The 26,075-nt window shown below is 41.3% G+C and overlaps 1 protein-coding gene across 4 annotated transcripts in view; it reads right to left on the reverse strand.

Annotated features, from left to right (window-relative positions):
- Nucleotides 1-3,460: 3,460 nt before the first annotated feature.
- Nucleotides 3,461-26,075, reverse strand: part of TOP3B (DNA topoisomerase III beta) — an 83,751-nt gene continuing 61,136 nt past the window's right edge. The window contains exons 1-18 of one of the 4 annotated variants that reach the window (XM_013173548.3): nt 17,925-18,109; nt 17,679-17,838; nt 16,878-17,009; nt 15,752-15,858; nt 14,190-14,264; nt 13,034-13,230; nt 12,444-12,600; nt 11,231-11,344; nt 10,233-10,323; nt 9,769-9,923; nt 9,432-9,537; nt 8,449-8,595; nt 7,514-7,687; nt 6,602-6,730; nt 6,197-6,346; nt 5,627-5,727; nt 5,170-5,371; nt 3,461-3,986 (exon numbers count right to left, since the gene is read on the reverse strand). In XM_013173548.3, the coding sequence (XP_013029002.1) occupies nt 3,505-3,986; nt 5,170-5,371; nt 5,627-5,727; nt 6,197-6,346; nt 6,602-6,730; nt 7,514-7,687; nt 8,449-8,595; nt 9,432-9,537; nt 9,769-9,923; nt 10,233-10,323; nt 11,231-11,344; nt 12,444-12,600; nt 13,034-13,230; nt 14,190-14,264; nt 15,752-15,858; nt 16,878-17,009; nt 17,679-17,748 (2,589 nt within the window). In that variant the 5' untranslated portion in view covers nt 17,749-17,838; nt 17,925-18,109 and the 3' untranslated portion in view covers nt 3,461-3,504. Of the gene's footprint in view, nt 4,007-5,169; nt 5,372-5,626; nt 5,728-6,196; nt 6,347-6,601; nt 6,731-7,513; nt 7,688-8,448; nt 8,596-9,431; nt 9,538-9,768; nt 9,924-10,232; nt 10,324-11,230; nt 11,345-12,443; nt 12,601-13,033; nt 13,231-14,189; nt 14,265-15,751; nt 15,859-16,877; nt 17,010-17,678; nt 17,839-17,918; nt 18,111-26,075 lie in introns of those variants that run through there. The other 3 variants (XM_013173546.3, XM_048064029.2, XM_013173545.3) reach the window with 3 other exon arrangements.

Genomic DNA, 26,075 nt, shown 5'->3' on the forward strand with positions numbered 1-26,075 from the left:
TTTGTGAAGGATCTGAGTGTTTTGAATTCCTGCTGAAACTGCTAAGTATTTAGCACTCATGCCAGGCTGAAGCATCTGGCACTAAGTTAACTGTGTTCAGCAACAGAGACTGCTGAGGTTTTTTAGAGATTCCTAAGTCATTACTGTCATGGAGATTCTTATCCCACCCTTTCCCTTTGTATTCCCGTGCTAAACTGCAGTGGTCTGTATCCTATTACCAGTTCCAGGAAAGCAGGCAAAGCTTTGCTGAAGCCAACAGCAGCCTTCCTCAAAAGCAGTTGGCAGGATGGGCATCTAAACATTGCTCTTCCCTTTGCTTCCTGGGTGAATCAAGATGTTTTTTTTTCCCCCACATGGGTTGATGTCCTGATGCCCAGATCCAGACTAGATCTGGATGACAAAAATCACTGAGGAGTTTGTCACAACCTGACATAACAACTTGAACACAACAAAATGTTCCCAACTGAGTCCCTGAAAGCCACAGCAGGTTTTACCAAACATATACTGTTTGAGCATCGGCCCCAGTGGATTTGGCAGAAGAAAATCTATCGAGGTTCAAAACAACTTCCAACTTCATTCCTCCCAAAATTCATTCATGAGCATGAGTCTTGTTCAAGATGTATCCCACATACAATTATCTTTGGAAAAACAACAAGTACATACTGTGCAGCCCTACAGTGGCTTCACATAGGAAAGACCAAAAAGTACTTTCAAAGACTGCTGGGAAACCAGCCAAGAGGGAAAGCTGCAGCATCCTTATGACCACTCCTTACTGGCACTTCCAAGAAAAAAAAAAGTTTTTAAAAGTTGAATGATTTAAATGAGCAACCATAGGTACGGGATGAAGTCACCCCTTCAGTATTACTAGCCCCGAAGTCGCCACTGATCACTTTCAGACAAATGTTTTTTGTCTGCATTGTACCCTTTCCCTGTTTCTATCAGACCTGACCCTCTTTTTTTAATTCCTTTCCATATAATCATCAGATCAAAATCTGTATTTTGATACTCTCTATATTCCCGAGCACCATCTGTCCATTTTTTGGCATCAACTTTCCATGGAGACCTGCTACTTCTCTCGCCCCAAGCTGACAAAAGCAAGCATCCTAGGAGGTGCTAGTGCCATCTCAGACATGGACAAGCATGCAGCCATATAGCACAGATCAATTCATTTTTGTTTCATCACCTATGGGAGCCAAAACAATCTCCTCTCTTCAAAAGTGACTAACGCTACTTCATGAAGCAACTTTCCTAAATTGTAAAAGCTTTCTCCTGAGTCTTTTCCATGGAACGTAAACCAAAAGTAGAAGAGATTTATTTCATAAGCTGTAACACCTGTTTCTCCAGTAAGAACCACAGACATGATACACACAGTGCTCACCTTACTGTTAGAAACATCTCCAGCAACTTCAGCATTTTAAGAAAATTCTTGCTCTCTCACACCTCATACAGCAATCCCAGGAATGCGCCTCTTAAGTTTTAAACAGAAACTGGAAGCACTTGTCATCTCCACCTTCTTTCCGCTCCACTCTGAAGACAATCGTCACCACCAGCCTGTGCGCCAGGTCACAGCACTGAGAGCCTGCTGAGGCACATCCTGCAATGCCTTCATTCCTCAGGCACAGGCAGAAAGAAGACCTTTGCCATTTGTGGTAGTTAAAAGGCAGCTACTCAAACCTTCCACCAGAACACTTAAGAGGCTCGTTCTATGCATGACAGAAAGTTCCCAGCACTTAATTTCTACTGGGGCTAATTCAGCAAAGAGATTTTACAAGGAAATGTTTGCCTGAAAATGGCCAAAATAAAAACATAATAAATAAATATATTTTTTAAAATAAAAAAGAAATGGTTCCCACACAGGTCAAATGCCACATGGAATGACTAATGACAGGCTTCCCACACTTTTTTCCCACAGTAAGTATTGCAGAAATCCCAGCCAGGCATACACAGCAGCAGAAGCTAGCTGAACACACAGGTATTTTTAAAGCAGTATCCTAGCGTATCCAAGCAGGCTACAGGAGTTAAGAAAGGGCTTGAACAACAGAATCAATACAATCCCCTCTGAAAACTACTATAGCTTATGCTAAGCTTTATGGCCTAAGATGTTACAGCAAGATGAACTTCAAGAGAATAAACTACTCAGTCTATGCTAAGGGAGATACAAACTGTTTGTTTTTACCAGAAAGATGATTTAGTACTTGGGATAAAAACAAACAGAAGCTACAGAAAAAAAGCTTCTACCTAAATCAGTGTCTTTTAAGTAATACTGTTAAAATATAGGTCATGTTTGAGCTGTAACTATATAAACATTTGATCAAAGAAACAGGGGGCTGCAGTGTTTTGTGTTTTTTCTTGTTCAGTAACTGCACACAGTGCCAATTAGAACAGCAGGGTTGTACAATACCTTTTGCAGGGACTCATCTTTCCATTCTGAGTCAATCACGTGTCACGTTGCTCTGCATATTCTGCGTTCAAATGCAGCAGCCTTTGCAGTAAGTAAAACCGATGGGATCCTCTCATCCAACCACAACTAGCACTGAAACTGTTTTGGGGATACAGATGATACAAACTGTACTTGATCAGATGGACCGGCTATGTGCACATGGAAGGAAAGGAGAGAGCATTACATATTTGTACAGCACTAGATTTTGTAGTGTGGAACCCAGTGGTTAGATACAGCTCCATATAATGAACCACGAGGACACTCCTCTAATTAGCCAACACTGAAATGACAATGTGGGGTGCAGACATTACAAACTGTATTTGATCAGGTATGATCAGCTATGTGAACAGAGGAAAAGAAGAGCATGAGAGCTCTACCTGTCCTCCAGCAGTGGGAGGAGGTCTCACTTAACTGTGACTCACTGACCTAAAGATACTTGGCTGCATGGACCATTATTTGGGAATCACTGCTCAAGACAGATATTCCCCTTCATATTTGGAATTTCCAATTTGTATGTCTATTGGCATTATTCTCATATATTATTACATGCAGCAGAGAGGCAGATTTGTAGTGCTCTTATTATTGCAGATGTAATTTAAAAATCTGAGGCTACTAATCATTTACTAGAAGATGAGAAGTCAGAGAAAACAAAGCCCATTCCACATCTAAAAGCTACAGCAGCATAACACCGATCTTAATCATCTATTATACTCCTGGCATTTGTATTGCTGACAAAGGCTTTGGAAATGACAGAAGAGGAAAATTTCATTTCCTTTCAATTAGCCACAAGTAACAGTGTAGGTAGACTTTCTCAGTCTCCTTCCTGTTTGTGAAGTCCACTTGGACAACTGAATTCCAATTAAAAGCTTAAAGGCTTAGTCACTAACTGATCATCCAGAACAATTTGTTTGCTGATTAAACCATGATTAAATCTTGGATTGTTATACTGCTTTAACTTTTCTAAGAACAGGAAAGTGATAAAGATCAGAAATACTTAAAATGAACTTAAAGAGAAACAATTTTTTTATAAGAAGTTTATTTTTTTTTTTTGTATTGTGCAGCCGTTATACAAAGTAAGCAGCCAGAGCTGCCATTTTGTCCTTGGGTTTCTTTGGATTGGGTCTTCCCCCAGGCCTCCGGCCTTTACCTCTTCCTCGCCCTTGCCTTCTTCCTTGTCCCCCACGGTGCATGGGGTGCCTCATGGCTGCGTGTTTCAGCTCCACCAGGTCTTGAAACACAGGGTCACAGAATACGCAGCCTGAATGCTGGGTCTCATCACCAGGCAGAGGAGACTTGGCTTTGTTAAAATCTACATCCACAAGGGCTGCATCACACAAATCACACGTCTCTGGTGACACTCGGACTTTGTGGGCATTCTCGAAGAAGTGCACGATCACGTTGCATTTGTTGCAGGCCATCTTCCACTTGGGACCTGATGTTGAGTCTAGCACCAGAACCCCATTCTCACATTCAACGCACTGCCCAATTCCAAGCATGCTAAGAGAATGCTGGCATGTGGGGTGGGTGCATTCATTACAGCCCATTCCTGGTGGAAGAAGAGTAAAACTATACCACAAGGAACCCTTTACATCACCACTGCTCTGTTTGCAGGAAGAGAAACACAGAACTGAAAGACAGCTTAGTATATTACAGGTTTTCTAAACCACTGCACAAAGGAACATATTCCCAAAAGGCAATCTGCCTTTTCAGATACTCAGAATAATCCCTTGCTCTAAATTTTTTAATGGCTTTCAGAATTCCTAGACAATGCCACTGTACAGTACATAAAGCTTGGATATATTAGTGATTAAAAGAAATTGTTTTCAGTGAAACATACGGCTCCTAGCTACTTCATTTAATACTTGCACTGTATGCTAGTAGCATAACACATTTTTAATTAAAAGATGGTAATAAAATGATGCCAAAAAGCTCCTGATATGCAGTCAGAGCTTCCAAGTGCTACCTTAAATAAGTTTTGAGCTCACGTTTATCATACTAACTGCTACTTTTTTCCCTTCTTAGTGTGTTACAAGTTGTTGGAAGACATATCTCTGCATCAAAATACAATTCCCCTACTCTCAGAGAGGGCCTTAAACTATATCCCGTCCATATATTATGCATTAGAAAAGTCACGTACATACAAATAAGTTAATTTCTTATTTGCTTTTATAAAACCTGTTGTGGTCCATTCAACATTCTGAGCATTTCTCTAAAAATTTTAAGACATGGCTATATGACTAACAGTAAAGTGTTTCTCTAGCCACTCCACATAAGCCATTTTAGAAAATCACTTCAAAAATAGCCAATCTTGAAATATTTGAATTCATGCACAAAACACAGCTATTTCAGTGAAAACAGCTTCAGTAAATTCTAGGGCTACTGAAATAACAAGAATAGTTTAAAAAATACTAGCCTCTCTCTTCTGTCTTACAGCAAATGTAGTAAGAGTAGCCTCTCTTGTATTCAATAAAATACACAGGAAACTTCTGCAAAGATGCTAACATCTTTGCTAGTGGTGATTAAAGCAAAAAATAATAGTGTTCAGAAGTGAGTTAACTAACACATTTTGTTCACCCATTTTGGTATGAATTTTAGGTATCTAATATAATTTGAGTAGCACTTTATACTAGGCAACCCTCATTAAAAACTATTAAAAAAGCACAGTCGATAAGACTGCACCTAACTTATTTCAAGTGAAGGTGATGCCTGCGTGTTCACAAAATTCCTACCTTTTTTCATGTCCCTGAAGGGAGGATGGTTGTAACAGTATGGACAGAGAGGGTAGCTCTTTCCTCTGGATCCAGAAGACCAGAGCACCAGCTCAAAGTCATCCAGGGGGCAACGCAACTCTTTGTAGAGTTTAATTGTACCATTCTGTGGGAGACTGTAGGTGTCATCACAATGAGAGCAGTGCAGACGACTTGGTTTCGCCTGGAAAGAGAATATAAATCTCCAGAACATCTGTAATGTCAGTAGGGTTCAAAACCCACAGGAAATCCAACTGCGACCACTTTCTGGTTTGTTACCCATGGAAAAGCTCCATCAGGCTTCCTGCCTTTCCACCCCTACCCAAGAAATTCATTATTGACAACCACATTTGAATCCAAATTCAGTAATGGAAAAAGGGTTTCTACTCAACGTCACCTAGCAAGTGAAGTTTAAAATACAAGTGTGACATGAACTTACCTGAATATACTTCATGAAACGATGGCATTTGCCACAGCGGGAAAGAGGTTTACCCGTGGCAGCTAAGGGTGAAAAAGACACTTCCATCAGCTCATCCATACCTGCAGAAAAGATTATCACACTTATGTTAGAATTCTAATTCCTAGGAGGAAACCTCTCACAAAATCATCTACAGGACCTGTGAAGAAGTAATGAGAATAGTCAACAGCTTATTTCAAATAGTTATTGTGAACAGTTTGTTCACAATACTCTTCTCTGTTTAAGATGACTTTTTATTTAAAGAGTTTTGTAATAAGCACACACGAACACACTAGGGTAAGTGCTTCAGCTAGTCTGCTGCTTTTCAGAACTCAACACTACACAGTCACAAATAAATTTGAAATGGAATTTTAGAGACATGATTATTTCCCTCTGGAGAGTAAATTCATATGACTGGAAACTCCCAGTCACAGCACAATTTTCAGTGAGCCTAAACCTCTGAAAAAGCAACCTAATACTTAAGTACTTTCTAACAGCGTCTTTACAACAATTAAGTAGTTGCATAGAATTTACATGTAAAACAACTTTTACCTGCAATAGAATCCACAAAATAGTGAAATTTCCTTTTGAAGATGTCAAGGGTGTGCTCCAGGACCTGATGGTAATTTGCTTTACCCAGAGCTATTAAGTTGAGTTGCTTTTCCACAGCACTGCGAATTGTAGGAAGAACTAATTCTGCATCTACCAGAAAAACAGAGACATCAGCAACAGAGAAGCAGTAATGAAATACCAAAAACAGTAGGAAACTGCCCAAACTAAAGTGACATCAAAATAAACAAACAAGTTTTAACTATTACAGCTTTTCAAATCAGTGATATTTTCCTAGATGCATCATTTCAGACAGAAACATTACTTATACAGCAACAACCGCCTTTGACATATTGAAGGGGACAAAATATAAGAGGATGGGTTTGGGGGGAGGACTATTTGACTGACCTATTTTGTAATAACCATGAACCAGAACAATTCCAAGATTTGTAGGCTTTAGTCTCCGACCACTCTCTACTGTGACATAGTTTCGCTGGCAAATGTTGTTGATGTGGACTGGAATACTTGCATCAGTTCCTGCCACACAAAGGAAGACAATACATCCATTGAAGCTTTCAAGAAATTACTTATTTCTGACTTCTCTGGTTTTGTATCATATTACAGCACTTCTTAGCTTAAAATGCATATACTTTCTTACTGCTACCCTGTTTCCAGCGGATAATTTCTCTACCTAGTAACACATATGTTCCTTTGCAGTTCTGGAAAGTCTGAAACATGTATTTTAACCTTAATCCTTTCATTTCTTCCAAGAAATTAGTGACAGAAAGATAGCTATTCTCACAATCACTTGTTCTGGAAAAATACATGGGAGTTCTAGACTATGTTCTTCTCGACTGGACTTGTTTATGAAAATGTATTGAAGGAAGCAAGTCAGATCGAAAAAGAAAAATAATATTGTGATAAATTGTGTAATAAGATACAGAAGGACTACTGGAGCCAGCAAAGCTGAAGCACACTGTTCTGACAGGAAATCATTCCTAAGAATAGGAGTTGCATCCTTCCACACAACACCAGCTCTTTCTAACAAAGAAGTAACAATGATGGATTATGAAAGAACGTTGCTTTGGCCAGAAACTAGGCATAAGAATTAAGAAGGGGAAAGGAATATTGGGGAATAGAGAATCCACTATCCACTAAGAGGTGCTACTGTGGTTCGAGGGGAAAAAGATCATTACTGAACCTATTCAAATGAACACTGAAAGGCCACTGCTGACAAGAGAGAGCTCAGAGAAATGATTCAGACCCTTTGCTCTCTTGATAGATGCATTACAGGATAAAGTAACTTAAGTGAGTTCGTACCAATGCCATGCTTTTCCATCAGAGTGATAAGTTCTGCTTCTGTTAGGTAATCAGGAGGACTGGTTTGCTTTTCCAGCAATTTTATTTCACCAATTGGGAAAAGATCTCCTCTCTCACAGTGCGGAAGGCTCTCTTCTAATGGTATGCTGTGCCAAGGCATAATTTCTGTGAACCCTGGAGGTAAACAAAGTAATGAGAGATTATCTTCACAGCTTTCAAAAGGTCAAGATATATGTTTCTAATTTTAACGTGGGCTACATTATACAGATCAAAGTTTGCCATACACTGCCATACATACAGACTGTTTGCCATACCATGCAGACAATATTTGAAATACTATATCAAAAGACAAGATGTCCCACGACACCGCATCAAATCTGTTTTGTGGGTGACTTGCGTCAGGATGATGTATGGAGAGTAAAAAAAAACAAAAAAACTTTCCTTGAATGAAAGCACAGTTCCAGAAGTCTCACCAAATGGATGGGAAGAGCTTGTTAAAAAAATGGAAATAGGAAGTTGTATTAATGCAATAAAGACTACTGGGACTGCTTGCCATGAAGATCTCAGTGGTGAGGTACTACACTCTTCCTACTGACTGGAAACTGAGTTTCTTACACTTGTGGAAAAAAAGAAATCCATCTTTGTATAATCTAAACCACAAAAGACATTTGCTGTCCAAAAAAAACCCGTCTTTACACTGGCGAGTGTCGCATTAACTCTTGAAACTACTACATGAAAAATAAGACTTTTTCTACTGTAATTGAAGTATGGAAATGAAGACAAAGGTTTGGTCCTTGTGACTTCAATAGCTCCAAAAAATAAAAAGTCTTCAAAATTCTACTTGTCCCCAAAACTTCACTTTTATATCCATCCAATGAATATATGGGAAAAAATAATAATCTGTAGCTGACTACTTTCTTCCTGGTTAGTCTTACCTGGTGAAGTTACCACTTTTCCAATACAGGTAAACCGTTCAGGGCCGATACTGAAAGAAATGGTGGTTTGTAGGTACTTGCAATCAGCACTCACAGTGGCAATAAAATGCCTAGTTATATACTCATATAGTCGCCATCCATCTCCACCTGAAGGTAAACAAAATCTTAGTCCCACAAACCAAGTCCTGCAGCTCTACATAAAATTTGCACTAAAACTTGCACCAGATTTCCGTGGCTATCACAGGAGAAACTGGTACGTGAAAGAAAATAAAATTTAAAAGTCCATCAAAATCTAATAGTAGGGAGGTTATCCTGCTACGAACAGAAACTAATTCTTACTCTTGTGCTTTCAATATTCCATCTTGCTGTGTATAATAAAAGTCTTACATGGCCATTTAATAACCTTTACAGTTACTCAAACTTTTAACGTACTTTGTTTTTCTATCAGAGATTATTTCACTGATTCCTGAAAATCAGAATTTACCCGTTTTCTACAACAATTAGTTATTCCTAATGAACAGCACAATCCATTTACTATACTTTAAGTTTTAAATTCTTTTCAGAGATTACAGCATAGAATCAAATCTTACATTTTAATATAAGTAACACAAACCATACAGACCAATTTAAAATGCAGTTAAAGTCTGATTTACAAACAAAAACATACAATCAAATTTCAATACTTAGAAGCTACTACGGTGGGTCAAATTTCTCTAAAGGAAAGTAAGAAATACTGTGTTAAGTTGACTACTCCTTGTTCTCAACAGTTTTAGGGTGCTGAGAATCAATTACTGAAGAGCAGACCAGCTCTGATCTTCATTGTCATCAGAAATTAAAGTTAAGACTAAGTCTGCTTTCTCTCCAGTTCCTGAAATTCAGATAATTATATTTTATGTTAAAACCGAGGGATTTTCAACCCAGCCCCTGTAACTCAAGGAACCAGTTTCATCATAGTGTTCTAATGCTATTCAATTTGTCTATACCCAATTCTGCCTCTGTTGCAGCTTTCATTGGAGTGATGGGAGGATGGTCCCCTGCATCATGGCCTTTCCTTGGACGATTAATGCCTTCTGATAGCAATGCTTTTACCTGGTGAAGGACAAGAAAGAAAATTGACTGAAGTGGATAACAGGTCTCTACCATCAGGTTAAGAAACTTTTCAGATCAAATTTGTAACAATACAATGTCCATAAATAAAAGCAATTACAGACATTTATTGTTTGCAAAAATCTAGATTAAGACATACCAGGTAAGACATTTCTGAAACACTGACTAGAGAACAATCTGTTGAACAGTACAGGTTTTGCTTCATATACTCACAGTTTCTGCCCAGTAGGGATTATTGGCTTGCTGTCTCAAACATCCTTTCAAGTCAAAGTTTTCTGGATAATGTGTAGTTTCTGTTCGAGGGTAGCTAATATAACCCTGCATATAAAGACGCTCTGCTATTTGCATGGCATGTTGCGGACCCATTCCTGAGATGGAATAGGAGAGAATGAAATCATAATCAGAGTGATGTGTAGATCATTTTGTTTGCTGTGTCCAAAAGTATTCATTATCAAAGCATTTAAATAAATCAGTTTGGCCTTTCTATAAGGCTTCTGTCACCTTGATCTTACCCAGCACTTCGCTTCTGACAAGCTTTCTAAACTTGTTCCTTCCCCAAAAATGATACAATATAGGGAAACGAGGCTATCAAAACATGTATATGCTTGATTATTTCAGCTGAGAAGCCAAGGTATTTTGCTTTATATCAGTGTGAAAATCTGAACTTGTACACATACCTAAAGCAGCACTGGCCACTCGTAGCATTTCTACCGTGTTCAGAGCCAGTGGTCTCTGCTTCACCTTCTCTTTTTTACTCACAGATTCTACCTAGAAAATAGTATTTTTCCAGTAAAAGTTTTGAAGTTTGGTAACTGATTAATATATCATTTCCACTGTGACTAGAACCACATGGTATACCTAACATTACCTGTTGCCATCATATCTGTGGGTTTTTTCTTAGAGCAGTACCACCAATATATTTCTACTTTAGGAAATCTGACTGGAGACAGTTTTACCAAATTGTAAAGTTATAGTCCTGAGGTCCCTTTGTGCTATGTGATTAGACCTGCAACTGGAAATGCAGCAAGGTAGCTTATTGCTATCTTTACTTCTCATTTAACTAAGCAGCACATATGTCGGTGCTACAAGGATTTAATGCTTAATCCAAGTAATGGTCCTAACTATAAGGATCCAGATTTTTAAAAGCATCATGCAGTCTTTGAACCTTGATGGCTGTAAACACTTAAATCCAAACATACTGCCAAACAAGTATTGAACAGAACAGAATTACAAGTTAATTGGCTATAAAGACTGTACCATACACATGATTAAAAATTTAACTGCAGGAATATTGCCATATAAGTAATTAAATTCTGATTTATACAGTGTCTCATGGGAAATAAGAGGTCTGCTTGGAGAGTTCTGAACTGTATTTCTCAGCAGGTTTAGTAATGAAGACTTCCTATCATGAATGATGACCATTTCCAAAGTCAATATTAAGAATGGGATTTCTGTTGAGATGACCACAGTAGCATAATATGAACTACAATCAAGAATCTCTTGACTTTTATTCTATTTTATATAAAGTTGAATGGAATAAATAATAATAAAAAAGAAGATACAGATGATATTCTACACCCCTCTTTAACAGAAAACAAAATGCAGTAGATGAGATATTAAACAGTATTTCATTAATGTGAAACGTGCTCTATCAACACTTCATACATATTTGTACCTTTGCTTCTTTTGCCATCTTCGTTATATTCAGGAACATTTGAGCAATCTCACGATCAAACACCCGCACTCTATCCCAATCCAAAGTGAGAGAACTTTCTTTTTCAGGATTCACCTAATGGTCAAAAAAAATTTAATTGCCACCAACACTATTAACGAAAGTGTGAGAATGCACATTTCCAACAACAATCCAGCAAGTAAACCCTAATAATACCCATTCTGCAACACAAGTGCTCCAAACATGCAGTTATACTCTTTTTCCCAGGGACTTCTGAGAAAGATAAGAGTATGTTGAGTTCAGGAGCCATGAGAATGACTAGAATTATTCTTGCAGTTAATTGAAATACCACACTTATTTTAGTGCTAGTAATAGCAAGAGGTAAAGCAGGCAGAAATTTAAAGTTTATCATTTTGATCTAGCAAAACTAATTCTTTGTATTAAAAGTAAAGTGTAACTAGGTCATGTTTCAAGTCCCACATACAAAAATAAATATGAACCAGACAATATGAGAGCATGAAACTCTGAAAACAGCCACCAAATACTTCCTGGCATGACACACATGAATGAGATGTATCAGAAAACAGATGAGAGTAGATGCTAGATTTCTTTTCTATTATTATTATTTTAAAATCTAAAAATGGCAACTTTTTACCATCTATCTTTTATTTGTTTAAACAATCCTTGTCATCACAAGCAGTAAAATCATGTTAGTTTGCTCTGAGAGCTTGGACAGCAGTAAGGCTATAAAACTGCCATAAGCTGCCAAAGTATTCAGAGGACTCAATTGCCAATTAACACAATGAGCATTTTATTTGCTTTAAAATTCCAATACTCAGCAATGCCAATGTTTGCTGGCAGCCTAATTAATTCTTGGATTCAAATTAACACCACAGTCAGTCCAAGGACCCCAGGGAACAAAAGCAAACCGTTTCAAGTAGTCTTTCTGGCTGAGTCTAAGCTTAGCTGGTTAACACTGAAGAATTCTTATAAGCAGCACACAATAACCACTTTAATACAAAAAACTGACATCCTGGAATCTGTTCTAGAGAGAGTGGTGACACACGTGAACTGAATAAAAGCACACAAGTAAATTGTAAGCATTGTGAATTCTTGTCAGCAGCTACAAATTTATGAATGGACAAAATGGAAATAAGCACATTTCTTTGTATATGAGGAACACATATTTTTACCAAACAAGTATTGTAAAGCTTACTTTAGCTTGCAGCACCCAGTAAGTCTCAGGCTTAAATGACTGGATTTTGTCATGCCTTTCAACACAGAATCCAAGTGTTGGCGTCTGACATGGCCCAAAGGAGATGAGAGAGCTGTCTAAATTTCCATATTTCCCCTGAAAATACTTAGTCTGAAATCTAAGAAAAAAAAATACAGGAACAAGTACATTACTATCCTCATTCCCACGAAAGCAAAAAAAATCACAAACTTTTATAGACATAAATGAATAATCTATTAAGTCATTCAGGTATTTGTCAAAAAAAAAAAAACAATCTCAGAAACATCAAGTCTTAAAGCTAAAGAAGTCATTTGCCTCACAGAATCTTGTTTATTCACAAAGAAATGTGGGAGCAAGTCATAAAGGAAGAGTATATAATAGCTGCTGATGTACTTTATCTTAGCTCAGTTAAAGCCATAACACTTTCTTCAAATTTCTTTTTATTTGTCCATGCATAAAATTGTTTGGTTTGGTGCTCAGCAGAATTAGCCACTACAGGTCTAAGGCATATTTTGTGGACAGTGCTGTATTGCTGAACCTTTCACAAAACCGTCTGTAATCTATGCTGTCACCTTGTAAATGCACAGCCAATTCTAAGGTCCAGCTCCTGGCGGGCATCCACTGACAGAGCTTCATTGCGATTGGGTTCTCCCAAATGATTCATGGCATTGCAGATGTCTGTGTCAGTAATGGAACTGAATTTAGCTCTATAAATCGTCCTTTCGCTGCTACGAGGTTTGTTCATAACAGGAAGAACAGCATCAAGAACCTAACGAAGATCAGAAGCATATTTTGTAAGTAATTGAAAGCTAAGGGCTTAAGTCATTTTCTTCTCTTTAGAGGAGAAAAAACCCACACACTCCCCACAAAATGTTTGCTGACACAATTATTTTCTTCATTCGGAAGATGTCATGGCAATACATTAACCGATAAGAACAGTATTTGTCATACTCTCAGAAGTGTATTAAGAATGAGCAAAATTGAAGGATTTATTTATTAAACAGCAACTGCCGGAAGTGAAGCACTATTCTTAACTATGGGCAAATAAATCCACCAGTGCAGCTGCAGCATCTTTTGGTAAGTATGTATCTGCTTCTACCCCAGTTTACTTCTATGTATTACCAGGGCACAGTTATGAAACGGTGGTATTTAAAGAACTTAAATACTTGATAAAATGAGGTTCTTTAAAAAAAAAAAAAAAAGACAAAAAAATAGCTTTCATTTAGACTTCTGGGAATAGGATGTTTAAAAAATAATCATTGTGCAAAATTTTAGTTCTATACTTTTTGTGGGCAGAGTCCAAACTCTTGCTGCTGTAAGCAGCCACTAAGCTGCTTAAACTCTTGCTGCTTAAAAGCAGCCTCTAAGCTCAAAAGAGTCTTAATCACCTAATGAACCAAGTATGATAGAAATTAAGTTTTATAAGGATGGCAAAATAACTACTCCAGCTTTGAAACAGTCTGATTCTTAAAGCGCTGGAATGTTTGAACATTTAAGAGACCTTCTTATTCACCTCAGATGAGCAACACCTATGAAATTGTTTATACTTTTTAACTGACAAATTAGAGCTCAAAAACATTTATTTCCACCAAGGCCCTCCATGCCTTTAAATCTTTATTCAACTTAGTTTAAATTTTACTGTATATCAGTACATCAGAACATAATGGTAGTACTGTATGCCACAAACGAATATATTACAGTATTATGAATCTTAGAAAGAAACCTTACTTCAAAACAGATGTTTTCTCCTTCCTTATCACAGTCCAACCACAAGACAATGCAATCACAGCCTCTTCCCTCCACCTGTGAAAGAAATTAGCACAGCTCTTCAGCAATTCAAAAAATTCTCACTAACTGTATAGCTTTTATTTCTATTTTAAAGGTAAATTATTTGGTGCAAAAAGGGTTGGAAGAATATATTAGAAGTGACAAGAAGTCTGTTGTACTTAAACAGTGGTTGAAGAGAGAAGCAAGCTGTGGTTCATGGGACCAGAAGCCTGCCTACAAGATACTTTTCTGCAGAATATGAACAAAAATCAGCACAGCTCTACAACAGTGGAAGTCTCCTAAACTCCTGGCCCAGTCTGTGTGTGCAACTTCGGGCACAGTTCCTTACTCTTTCTGCGTCTTAATTCCCAGATAATTTAAAAATACATATATTTTTATTTTTGTTATATATATATATATATAAAATACATATTCTATATCTTTATTATATTATATATATTACTATATATATATATATATATAAAAATCCCAAGAACCCTTTTCCTAGCTTGTAAAGGTACCATGAAGTCTAAACTTATCTTACAGAAATCAGTCTTATACTACAAATACCTCTTTCCAGAAAGACTATTATTTTGAAAAGGCATCCAAATGGCCACTTTCCTCTCAGAGGCACATGTGAGAAGTGATCAATAATCAGAGACATTTTAAAGCATTTACAAGCTAGGTCTTGCATGTGCTGCTACGAGCCAAACATGTATCCAACATCCCAAATTTTGAGAAGCAAGATACTGACAGCCAAAAAAAAAAAAGAAAACAGAGCAAAGGCATGTGTCAATTCAACAAGGCAAAGATTTCAGAAGGCATAAAGAACAATGAAATTAAAAAAAAGATCTAATCTTTAACAAAAAGCCGCTCTCTGCAGGGAAGAAAGCTCTCATTTGGGAATGTACTCGTTTACCTTTGACTCTAGAACAACTCTAGAATATTGTATAACATACTGCCAAACGCTGCCCACTTCAGGGAAGTAGGAGAATATAAATAAATCAAACATTCAACAGCCTACAACGTGAGGAACAGTACCTTCTGATGGCCTGTTTACCTTAGTAGAGGGAAGGTATGTAGCAAGTATTTTGAAGTACAGGGAATCCTTTGACATTACCCTCCAATAGAAAACTATCTATGGTGAAAACAGACTCTCTTTCTTATATTAGTGAAGGTAACTGATCCACTCTAAGAGCTGGGAGAAGATTACATTTCTAGTTCTTCAATAGTGCTAGCTAAACTGTAAGATTTTTTTTTAATAAAGCCAGGCTAATTCACAGCAAAATGCTACACCATTTTTTGGAAATTAGTAGTAATTTTTATTGCTTTCCAGAACCACAGAATAGTTTCACTTATTTCACTTTTCTTGGAATCATAAAAATAGATCTCACCGCTTTGTGTTCAACAGAGGAAGAATAAGGACAACATATCCGTGAAGAAAATATGCTCCAGAGGAAATAAAACAAAAGAATGACAAAACTGAAAGATGCATCTCAAATACACCTCATAAGAAAGCATACCTGTAAAAACTTCACCATTGTCAGTTTGGGATTAGCTTCCTTCTTTTCTGTGGGAGCTTTACTAAAAAGTTCTGCTGGATCCACCTTGTCCCAACTGTTGTATTTTCCTGAAAAGCAGAAGTGTATTAAGTTGAGTTATAAACATATTTAAAAAAGCAAAACAAAACATTACTTCATAAAACACTCGGCTTTCAAAATTTGTCTTGGAAAGCTTTCTGCCCTAATACATCTTGCTTTACTGGTTATCTAGGGACCCCTTAACTTTTTGTGTGAATTGCAGCTCTAATTTTGAGACATGATAGAAGGAAAAACAAAATACTATTCACCTTTCAGAAATTTTAACATGAGCTATTAAAAAAACTCTTTGTACAATTAACCGGTCGTGATGGGGGTGGAGGGGGGGTCTATTTTTCCTTGTTTTCACAGCACACATAAAACGTGCGCACTGCAGACTGTTTTACCACTCATTACTTTTGGCCAGTTATTATGTCTCAGCCTTGTTATGCTATGGAGCATCCTGTGTCATCACCTTCTCATATCGCTGCATTTGTTCATTTCCATTTCCCAAAAGTACTTGTTGGTGATAATGGTTAGCAATTACATGACACCGTACCTCTTTAAAGCACTGTGTAAATAACTCAGAACTTAGTCCTTAAAACTTGTGAGGTAGTTAGGATCAGAGAAAATAGAGTACTCACGTGATTAATTCAACACTTCAAAGCAAGTTAGTGACAGGATTCCTTGCACGTGATCCTTACCACATTTCTATTTTGTACTAGCTCACTATGGTGCTTTAGAGATTATGCTTTTGGACTCTATTCCTGAATTACTTTTCACTGACAGTAGCAAATTTTTAATGCTTAATAAACTGACCTCATCTGCCTTCTTTTTCCAATAATGTTATTCAGGTACTGAAGAGATAAATTGCATGCCTACAGTCATGCAAGAAGTCAGCCAGAGAACTAGAAACAAGCCAGGAACTGCTGACCACAAGCAACCTTGTCACCCTCCCTTCCTCTCTAGTTTTCTTTAATGCTCTTCCTGAAGAAAACAGCGATCGTGGAAACAGTTAAGTCCTTAACAATTTTACAAATCATATCAGTTAGAACATTTAATGAACAAATACCTATGAAATCCAAAGTCATGACATGACCACACACAGATGTCATCTTGAAATGGGCGCTCTGTCCAATAAATGATCCAGTGTACTCATGCACAGAGCATGCACCATTCAGTCCTTTGCGAGAGGACATGTTTCCTGTAAGAATAAGGTAATTATCAATGGGATTTAAAACATGCAAACAAAAATAACCTATTGAAATAGCCATTGTTTCTTGTGAAACGACATCCCCTTTTGTCTAGGTCTGACAGCTAGGGTCTTCCTGATCACAAAATTCTACTCTTTGACCAAGGCTTTTTTCTAGTCAATTATCACTTTAGAACTTCTCTAGGGATCTTCATTTTTAACTGAAACTATTCAGAATCTCCTTTAACTTTTCCCTCCCACCAGGAAATCCTTATGCAAATACAGTCAGTTTTCTCGATCACTGCAGTTAATAATTAAATCATTATGTTCTCCACATGATTTATAACACATTTACCATAGCTTCAAAATCCCTGAAAAGAAACTAGGTGCTTGATTGGCACTTTCCAGAAAGCACGTGCACTACCATACGCTACAGCTACAAAGATTCCATTACTCAAATTGAACAGGCATTAGCACGTTAAAATAAAAAGAATAAAATAAAGAGAATAGAGCACCATAGGGTTATTTCCAGAACCTCAACCTGTGCTAAGCCACCGTTCCCAGGTGAGCGCTGCCCCAGAGACAACCAAGTAGCCGACCTGGGTACTTCTCAACCTCACTTCACCTCCCGTGAAATCTAGCGGAACAGAAGGCCTGAAATCAACTTATTTTCTCTCCTACCCCTCGAGAGGATCTTGGCGATGGACTGAGCCAGAGAAGGCTTCTCCGCGACCATCAGCACGGTCTTCATCTTCGGCTGGCGAGCCCCACACCGCTCAGCGGTTCGGTGCAGCCTCCTGCAGCCACAGCCCGCAGCTCACGGGGGAAACCCGCTCTCGGCCTGCGGGGAGAAAACACAGGGCGGGTGTGCTGCAAAACCATGCCCAGCAACAAATAACCGCGAAGGCCACGCACACTCGCACGGACCTCGCAGCTCCGCGGGGCTCCGGTGCCCCGGGCCGGGGAACGCAGCGGAACCGGGAAATGGCGGCGGCGGGCGCTGAGGGCCCGGGGGGCGCTGAGGCACCGTGAGGGCCGCCCCGCACCTGGACGGGAGGCCACAGCCCCCTTGCGCTGCCGGGGCACGGCTCCGGAAGGGAAGGGGAAGGGAAGGGATGGAAGGGGAAGGGATGGAAGGGGAAGGGAAGGAAGGGAAAGGGCCGCCCCCCGCGGCAGCGACTCCTGGCGGAGCGGGGGATCAGCGGGGCCCGGCGGCCCCGAGCCCGGTCCCAGCCAGGCCATCGCCGCCCTGAGTGAAAGGAACCGGCTCACCTGCGGATAGATTGGTGGGCGGTTAATAGATGTGCAAGGTACTAGTGGAAGAAAAGTCGAGACAAACTCAAGGCTCTTTGTTCTTTGCCATGACTGAAGTTAGAACCTGTTAAAACAAATGTCTTCGTCTGTTTCAGTGCCTGGTTCCCTTTGACATCTGGGGAGCAGCTGGAATAATCAGGATGCGAGTTGGAACCGAGTCTTCAGATATGTCAGATACATATTTTTCATTTTCCTCTACTAAAAGCTCTGTACAAAATCCAATGCCTCTTTTCTTCTTTAACACGCAATGTCCACGTGCAAACTCCACCTGTGCTTACCTGTGAGGGGCAGCTGGGGCTCTCCTGAGCGGGGCTGAGGGACTGGGTGCTCAGGGTCCCTGCGCTCCACTTTCCCTGTACACACACGTGTGTAGCTGGTTTAACGAAACACACCAAGACCGTCCCTGCCAAAGGAGTCCTGCTGACCAGGCAGTCCACGCACACAGCTCTCCTTGGCCCATGTGCTATTTTAAGAGACACCTACGTACCAGCCCCTCACGCTCCCCAGAAGCAAACACTGCGGCTCCACAGTCTCCCACCTGCACACGCTCGATGTGAACACTCCTTGCAGACCTCCCCATGCCAGCTGGGTACGCACACAAACAGGCAGGCACTGGTTCCTGTGACATCTCTGTAACAGCTAATTGCCACAGATTTGGAGCCAAAGAGTGCTACCACACTTTTTGAGCAGTTTTGTCACCAGACTTGCACTGAACAGGGCATCTTGTGGCCGCCCGGGTGCTTTGCAAGATGCGAGCAGTTTGGCCTCCTTCATGCTGAGGAGACACACGCTGCCAAACCAGATGCGTGTGCAACACACAGGTGGCCTGCACGCCAAATGTGGGGAATTAACACGTTATTGCTCATTTAGGGTCAAACCACAGATCAGCATAGGTATGAGACTTCTGGTGCTGCCCTGGGCACTCACGCTCATGGCCTCTCACTCTGCCTCTCCACCTCCCGTGCTGAGGCCACTTCCACCACAGCAGCAGGAGGCCTGTGTGCTGGGCTGCCCCATCACTGTCTCCAAGGTCAACGCTGAGCAGACCCAGATCACAGAATGGTTGATGTTGGAAGGGACCTCCAGAGATCCTCTGGTCCAACCCCCCTTGCTCAAGCAGGGTCACCTACAGCATGTTACTCAGACGATAACGATGGGCAGAGGCGATGGGCATGAACTGGAAGGTGTGAGGTTCCACCTGACCACCAGCAGCACATCTGTGCCACGCGGGTACCAGAGCCCTGGCACAGGCTGCCCAGAGAGGCTGCGGAACCTCCTTCCTCTGAGACCTCCCAGAGCTGCCTGGGCACGGCGCTGGGCACCCTGCTCTGGGTGCCCCTACTGGAGCAGCGGTTGGACCAGAGGTCTCTGCCACCCTCAGCCCTTCTGTGCCACTAGCTGCCTTTTTTTTTATTTTATTTTATTTTTTAATACAGCCCGTCGGCGAGCAGAGCGGCTTGCCGGCGCCAGCCAGGCCCCGCAGCCCCAGCAGCTCCCCGCTAGGGAGCAGTGGCGGCGCGGGCAGGCGGCGCCCGGCGGGGCCCGCGGGCGGGACGGCGGCGGTGGCTGCGCCAGGCCGGGGCCGCGCGGGGCCTGGCCCCGGGCCCGCACCTCAGCCGCGCCGCGTCCCCGCTCCCCGCGCCCGGCTCTCCTCAGGCCTGCCCGCTGCTCCTTCAGGCTCCCGTCTGGAAGCGCGGAAGGCCGCGTACGCTGCTCTGCGGACGCGTGGACGGGGGCAAAATTAAATATATTTATATTAAATAAAGCCAGGAGACTCTTCTGTGGTTTTCTCAGAGAAAAGCAAGTTTTGTTTCTAGGTTTAAAGCAGCAGTTAGATTTTGTTTTATGCTGACTTGATAAGCATCTTTAACCAAGGATGCTACAATGCTGGGAAAGCATCTGTACGCTGGTGCTGCTGGTTGTGGAGCCCCAAGTTTTTCAACACCTGGGTTATTTCAGGGTACAGTTATTTAAGCAGCTAAAGCAGGGATGGTCGACAGATCCGTATTTGTAAGAGCAAGATAGGAAAACCTACAGAAATACAAATGATTGTGCAGGGAGCGTGATCATTCCTATTCCACTTCCTTGGGTTCATTCTTGACCCTAGAGTAACTTTTTCCTGTTTGTTTCCAAACACACTTGAAAAGATAGCCGTGAAATTAATAAGTATTGACAGGAGGGTCAGGCAGGCAGAAACACATCTGGAAGGATGCCACAGACATTAGAAATGATGAAAATGCAAGTCGAATTGTTAAAATAGTTTTTCTTGTCTTCTGAAACTAAGCAAGAACTATGAGGCCACAAAAATGTGCCTGAAATCATGACTACAAATCTGGGCTCCAGATACTTCAGCGCTGGGAAGCAGGAGATAGAGTCGATCGCATACAGAGAAATAACAGCACTCGGTATTTTGTGCTGGAGTTCAAGTCATGCTTGTGCTCCTTATAAGGCACTAAAAATAAATATATTTGAATAACAGAAGGGACAGAAGAATGTGAATGCTGACTGAAATGGGATATTATTAGTTGCTGGTGTTGGGGACACACATGACATACCATACGATCTTGGCTTTAATTTTCCCCTTAGGTAGCAGCCCCTTAATCAAAGAGAAATTGAAAAGTTACAGATAACCAAAGCTCTATATCAGAAAATATCCAGGCTTCAGTCCCATATATATCCAACGTGCATCTGCCAATCCGCACAGTACTGGTTAGGGACAAAGGCTCACCTACTAAAATGATAGGGAAAAAACACTAGAGTAAAGAGACTGTGGAGCTAAAAGTGCCCATTTATCATTTGCAGCACTTCTTCTCACTTTAAGGCTTTCTTAAAATTGATGAAGGGTTTGCAGAAGGGATCAGTGTGAATGGGCATTGATCCACAGGGACAGAACAAGAGAATCCAAACACACATATTGTGTTCAGGTTTGGTCTTGTACCAGCCACTGTATAACCCAGCCCAGTTTTGGCATGGACAACAATTCACAGTCCAGGTAGGCTAACATGGCTCCTCTCCAAATGCAGTCTGCAATAACAGAACAAAACAGCAGGAAAAAAAAAAGCAACATGATGCTGACCATCTGAAACCTGTGCCCCACACGCATGTAATTGTACTGCAGGCCTGAGGGTATGGCTGGAGGAGAACAGACCCCAGCTGCTTTCATGGGGTTACTTGCAAATTAACAGCAACCCACCCGTGGCCGCACAAGGCCCCAGTCTCCAAGCAAGTAGCTGAGATCTGGGTAGTGCAGCCCATGTGGGAGCCTATCTGAGCAGAAAGATCTGCATAAGTTGCAATCTCACCACTTCGGTGTAGACATACCCTAAGATCACCAACCATCAGCAGACTCAGCATGCTTCAGCATCCCTGGAAAGCTTGTCCTCCCGGGGAGGTAATGCTGTCTTCACACCATGTCAGGGAAGTCACTGCCACAGGGACGCTGATGTGCAAGTTTTCTGAGAGCTGAGCTAGCTCCCCAACTCCTGCACGTTTTTCCCAGCTGTGGTTGAATTTCATCTGAGAGACCTGGCTTTGCTCTTGCCCTGCACTGTGTCCTGCTTCTCATTTTCCACTCTGAGGACCTGCTACTGCTGCCTACCCTCCTATAAACTGCCTCAAGTGGTGCTGGCACCAAGACCAAGCTCATAAATGCCCAGATGAGCTAGATCACGTGAAGGTACTCGTGGAGTCTCTGCTCCATGTCCTCCACCTATACATACACTATTCTCCCAACTATAATATGGCAACACAGAGACATGCAAGCTGGCCTGTCAGAAACCCAACAATGTTCTGGCAGAACAGGCTGGTATGCGCCCTGACCATGCCTACACTGGGTATTGGTTATAATTATGTTTATAAATAATGTTTGCAGTTTTTAAATTCTTGTTCAAATGATACACAGATAATAAAAGAACGTGGGGGAAAAAATGCTAAAATTGATACCTGGATGTGAGGAAATATGTGTTTTATTATTCAGAACCATAGAGGCATGTTTAGACAGTCTTGTAAAGTTTACTGTATACCTAATTACTCATGTCTGCTTTCCAAGTGTCTGAGCTGTGTAAATTAGGGGTGAGGTAAATTCTTTGCTGTCACTTTGCAGAAATCTCAGCTGGCTGTTGAATCAGTTTTTACTGGGTTTGGAAATCGAGATTTCTGCTCTGAGTTGGGTTTAACCCTCACTGCCAAGAGCTCTGCTAGCTGATCCCCTATGGAACCAGCCAAAAGCTCATCTTTGCCTGAATTTCACATCTCACTCAAACCAGGATGGGGCCGAATTCAGGACCTTGAACACTTAATTGCATTTTTATGTTCTGTCCTTTCTTATAGCTTTTCTCTGTTCCACGTCTCTGAAGTTAAAATGACCTAAAGAACCATAGCTGGGCTGCTCTTTGCTCAGGGATAACCTCCTATCTCCCCTCAAGTCTAGGACCTTGCTGAGATTGAAGCAGCTGTGAAAAGCAGAAGAATGAACCTTGGAAAAAAATGAAGACACCTTATAACCAGAAAGTTCTCAGAACTTAGTTCAGAATTACTGTGTTCTTAAAATTACACTTCGATGAGAGCCTCTTCCTTGCTCTGCCTGTGTGCATCACCTACCCTAATAACAAATTTTTGCCTTTGAGTTGTGGGGTTGCTATTTCACTGGTTGTGGCCCTGGCCTTTGAGCCGTGAGTCAATTTTGTTATATATTTGGAGCTAACACCCACGCTTGTGCCGAAGTCCACATTTGCCTTGCATCTCTGCTGTTTGGAAGTTGCTTTGGCTCTGGACCCATGCCACAGCTCCCTCGCCGCAAGCTCCATCGACCGTCCTGCCAGCACCGGGCACACACAGAGACTGGGGAAAGGAGCCCCACGTCTCAGTCAACTCACTCGCTCTGGGCATTATAAGACCCTTTCCCTCTCTCCTCCAGGAGACCAGCACTTCCCTCACTCTTTACAATTACAGGTGAAAAAGCAAACAAAAAGATGCAATAGGGTAGAAACGTGGCAGAGAAGAAGTCTGACAGCGTTAGTTACCAGCTCGCCGGCTCTGTGGCTCTGAACAGCCCAGTGGAGCCTACATTGGTACAAACTGGCTTCAAAGTCCTACCAGATGCAGCCTAGAGAGCAGCGTACACCCTTCCTGATGGGTTAGCTGTGATACACACTGAGAGCCCTGAGAACGAGACCCCAGATTTTGCTTTTGTCTGTTAAAGCTTGAGCTCATGCCTGCACAGCTTCCCCACCTGCCCTAGGCTTTCTGCAGGCCTTTGCCTGGTCCCAGTGCAGCTTCACCGTTCTCCTGTCTTTTCTCCCCACTTCACATCTGCGGCACAGTGGAGAATCTAAATGTGGAGCTCTCTCCCACAGAAACCTTTCAGGATTTGATTAACAGAACTGCTGTGCTGTGGCTCTCACTTGCAACAGAGTTAGCATCGTTGTGAAACAGGTCCCATTAAGACCATTACTACAACAATGAAAATCTCTTACTTGGGTTTTATTCTCCAGCTGCAACTACCTAACCCCACCTGGATAGTAAGAGCCATACAACCTCCATTCAGAGTACCTTCAATGAGTTTGTTAGCCCAGAAATAACATCAATCAGCAATTGTTTTTGAGGTAGGGAAGTAACTTGACAGATTCTTTCAAAGGAGAATTAGGTTCCTAATTATCTGTGACCTTGCGTGTTTCAGAATCATTACTGCCATTACAGGACATCACTTGTCTTTACTTTGACTGTTCCTGCTTCCTTTGCATTCCTCGACATTTTCCTATTGATTTTCAAAGAAACTGATGGGGTCACGCTGTGGCCCTCAGCGGAGGAGATGAATCCTCAGTACCTCCAGCAGCTCATAATCAGAGCGTGGAATGAAAAGCCATATATTGCAGGATTGGTTAAACTCTGAGCCCTGTGCTGCTGGCTGGGAGATTGAGACAGAAGCAACATCCACACTGCATCGGGGTGGGCTTGCCAGTTAGGGCAATAGCCTGAAAAATGGGCTGGGACCCTGCTGGGATAATTCAGCCTTCCTGGGACCCTCCTGACTGTGCTGCAGATAAACCAATGTCCTGGAAAGCGACAGTCGGGCACAGAGCCTGTATTTGCTGGGTTTCCCAATTTCTCATTGCAGGCACTTGGCGGGAGTATAGCTGCAGCTCTTACAAGGAAACCCGAACAAAGCAGAGAGCTTTACATGGTGACGGGGTGGTGCGACTGTTCCTGTCTGAGTATTTTGAAATTGCATTCCTCTTTGCAATTTGATAGCTCTGGAGGTATTTTAATGCACAGCCTGCTGCCATCATTGTATCACCTGAAGTTGATGGGAGAGAGGCTGGATGAGCCAGTGGCAACATGGTATTTTAGACATATATTAACTATGAGCTGGAGCTGAAATCAAAGAACAGCCAGCTGTCGAGAACGTTTCCATGGGAGGTGCCTGAGGTCATTTTTCCATCGTTTTCAAAATAACTCTTAACATCTCTGCAGAATTGCCTGGAAGACACTGCCGAGGACACTCACTCTCCATTTTGAGCCTCCATGGGTGGAGTGATGGAAGGGGTTAACCGGGCAAGAGGATCGTGAATCCTGGAGACATTTTCAGATACCTGGGGTACCTTCGGCTCCACAGTGTTGACCTCTGACTCTCGAAGTTTATCAGCACGTTCACTAATCAGGGGTGTTTAATGGAACAGCCACACGGATTCCTGGCATTCTTGAAACGTTATGACCCTGTCAGTTGTATGAAGACTAAAAGTCTCTCGCTTTTGAACTCGCTAGAGTTTGCACTGTCTTAGAAGCCTTTGATAAATACTTGCTGGATTTCTTACCTAGCTGCTCTAATCTGCCCAAGGTCATCATTCCACAAAAAAAAAAGGTTTTATTCTGTGGGCATTCATCACTTAAATGGATCAAATCAATGTTTTCTCAAATTGTGGAGTGGAAGAAAGCATTGTGTGCCTTGTTTATGAAAGCCAACAGATAAAAGATTTATTTTCATGTTGCATGTGGGGTTTTTTTGTGTTCAATGCCAGTCTCTAAAGACCGGTAAAAAACAAATGTCAAATACATTTTTCCACAAAAAAAAAAAAAAACCTAACATTACTTAATTATCTCACACAAGTACCCAAAGGTTTTATCAACAGAGTCCACGTGGGTGTTCTTCCTTCACAGTTCACACTGGAGAGCTTCAGTACAAAGGTCTGGATTCAGTTACAATCAGGGATCCAAGCCTGGCTGGAGGAATGTATGATCCAAACCTTGCTCAGAATTTAAATGGACCCAAATTCAAATGGGTCAAATTGCCCACGAGTGAGGTGCCCAAGTCGCTTTCAAAAATTAAACCAGTACTTAGCAGTATTTTAGGGCACTTTTTAAAATTTACTTCAAGTCCAACATACAAATATAGGACATCAACCTTCAGGTAAAAGAGCTTCAATTTAGAGCAAGAAATATTTTTGTCAAATTTCTTGTGAATAAACTCCACAGAGAGCAAGCCTTGCCGGCACAGATCGCGTGGGGAACCAGGCTTAACTCATCAGTGTAAGAAAGCCTTGTAATCAGGGTACGGGCACAGCAGGCAAAGAAAAGAGGCTGGAAATATTGGGAGTTAACAGGTGACTTGATATGGATGGCTGTCTCTGCTACAAAGCTTTTAAAAGCAAACAGATCACATAATTTATGAATGGTTTCATAGGAAGGCTCACATTTATCCTAAAAGGCCATGCCTCAGCATAGCAGACCTCCCAAGAGACTTTTCGGGTGACTCTTCCTTTATCAACT

The sequence above is a fragment of the Anser cygnoides genome, chromosome 17, assembly GCF_040182565.1.
Source record: "Anser cygnoides isolate HZ-2024a breed goose chromosome 17, Taihu_goose_T2T_genome, whole genome shotgun sequence".
NCBI classification, from domain to species: domain Eukaryota; kingdom Metazoa; phylum Chordata; class Aves; order Anseriformes; family Anatidae; genus Anser; species Anser cygnoides.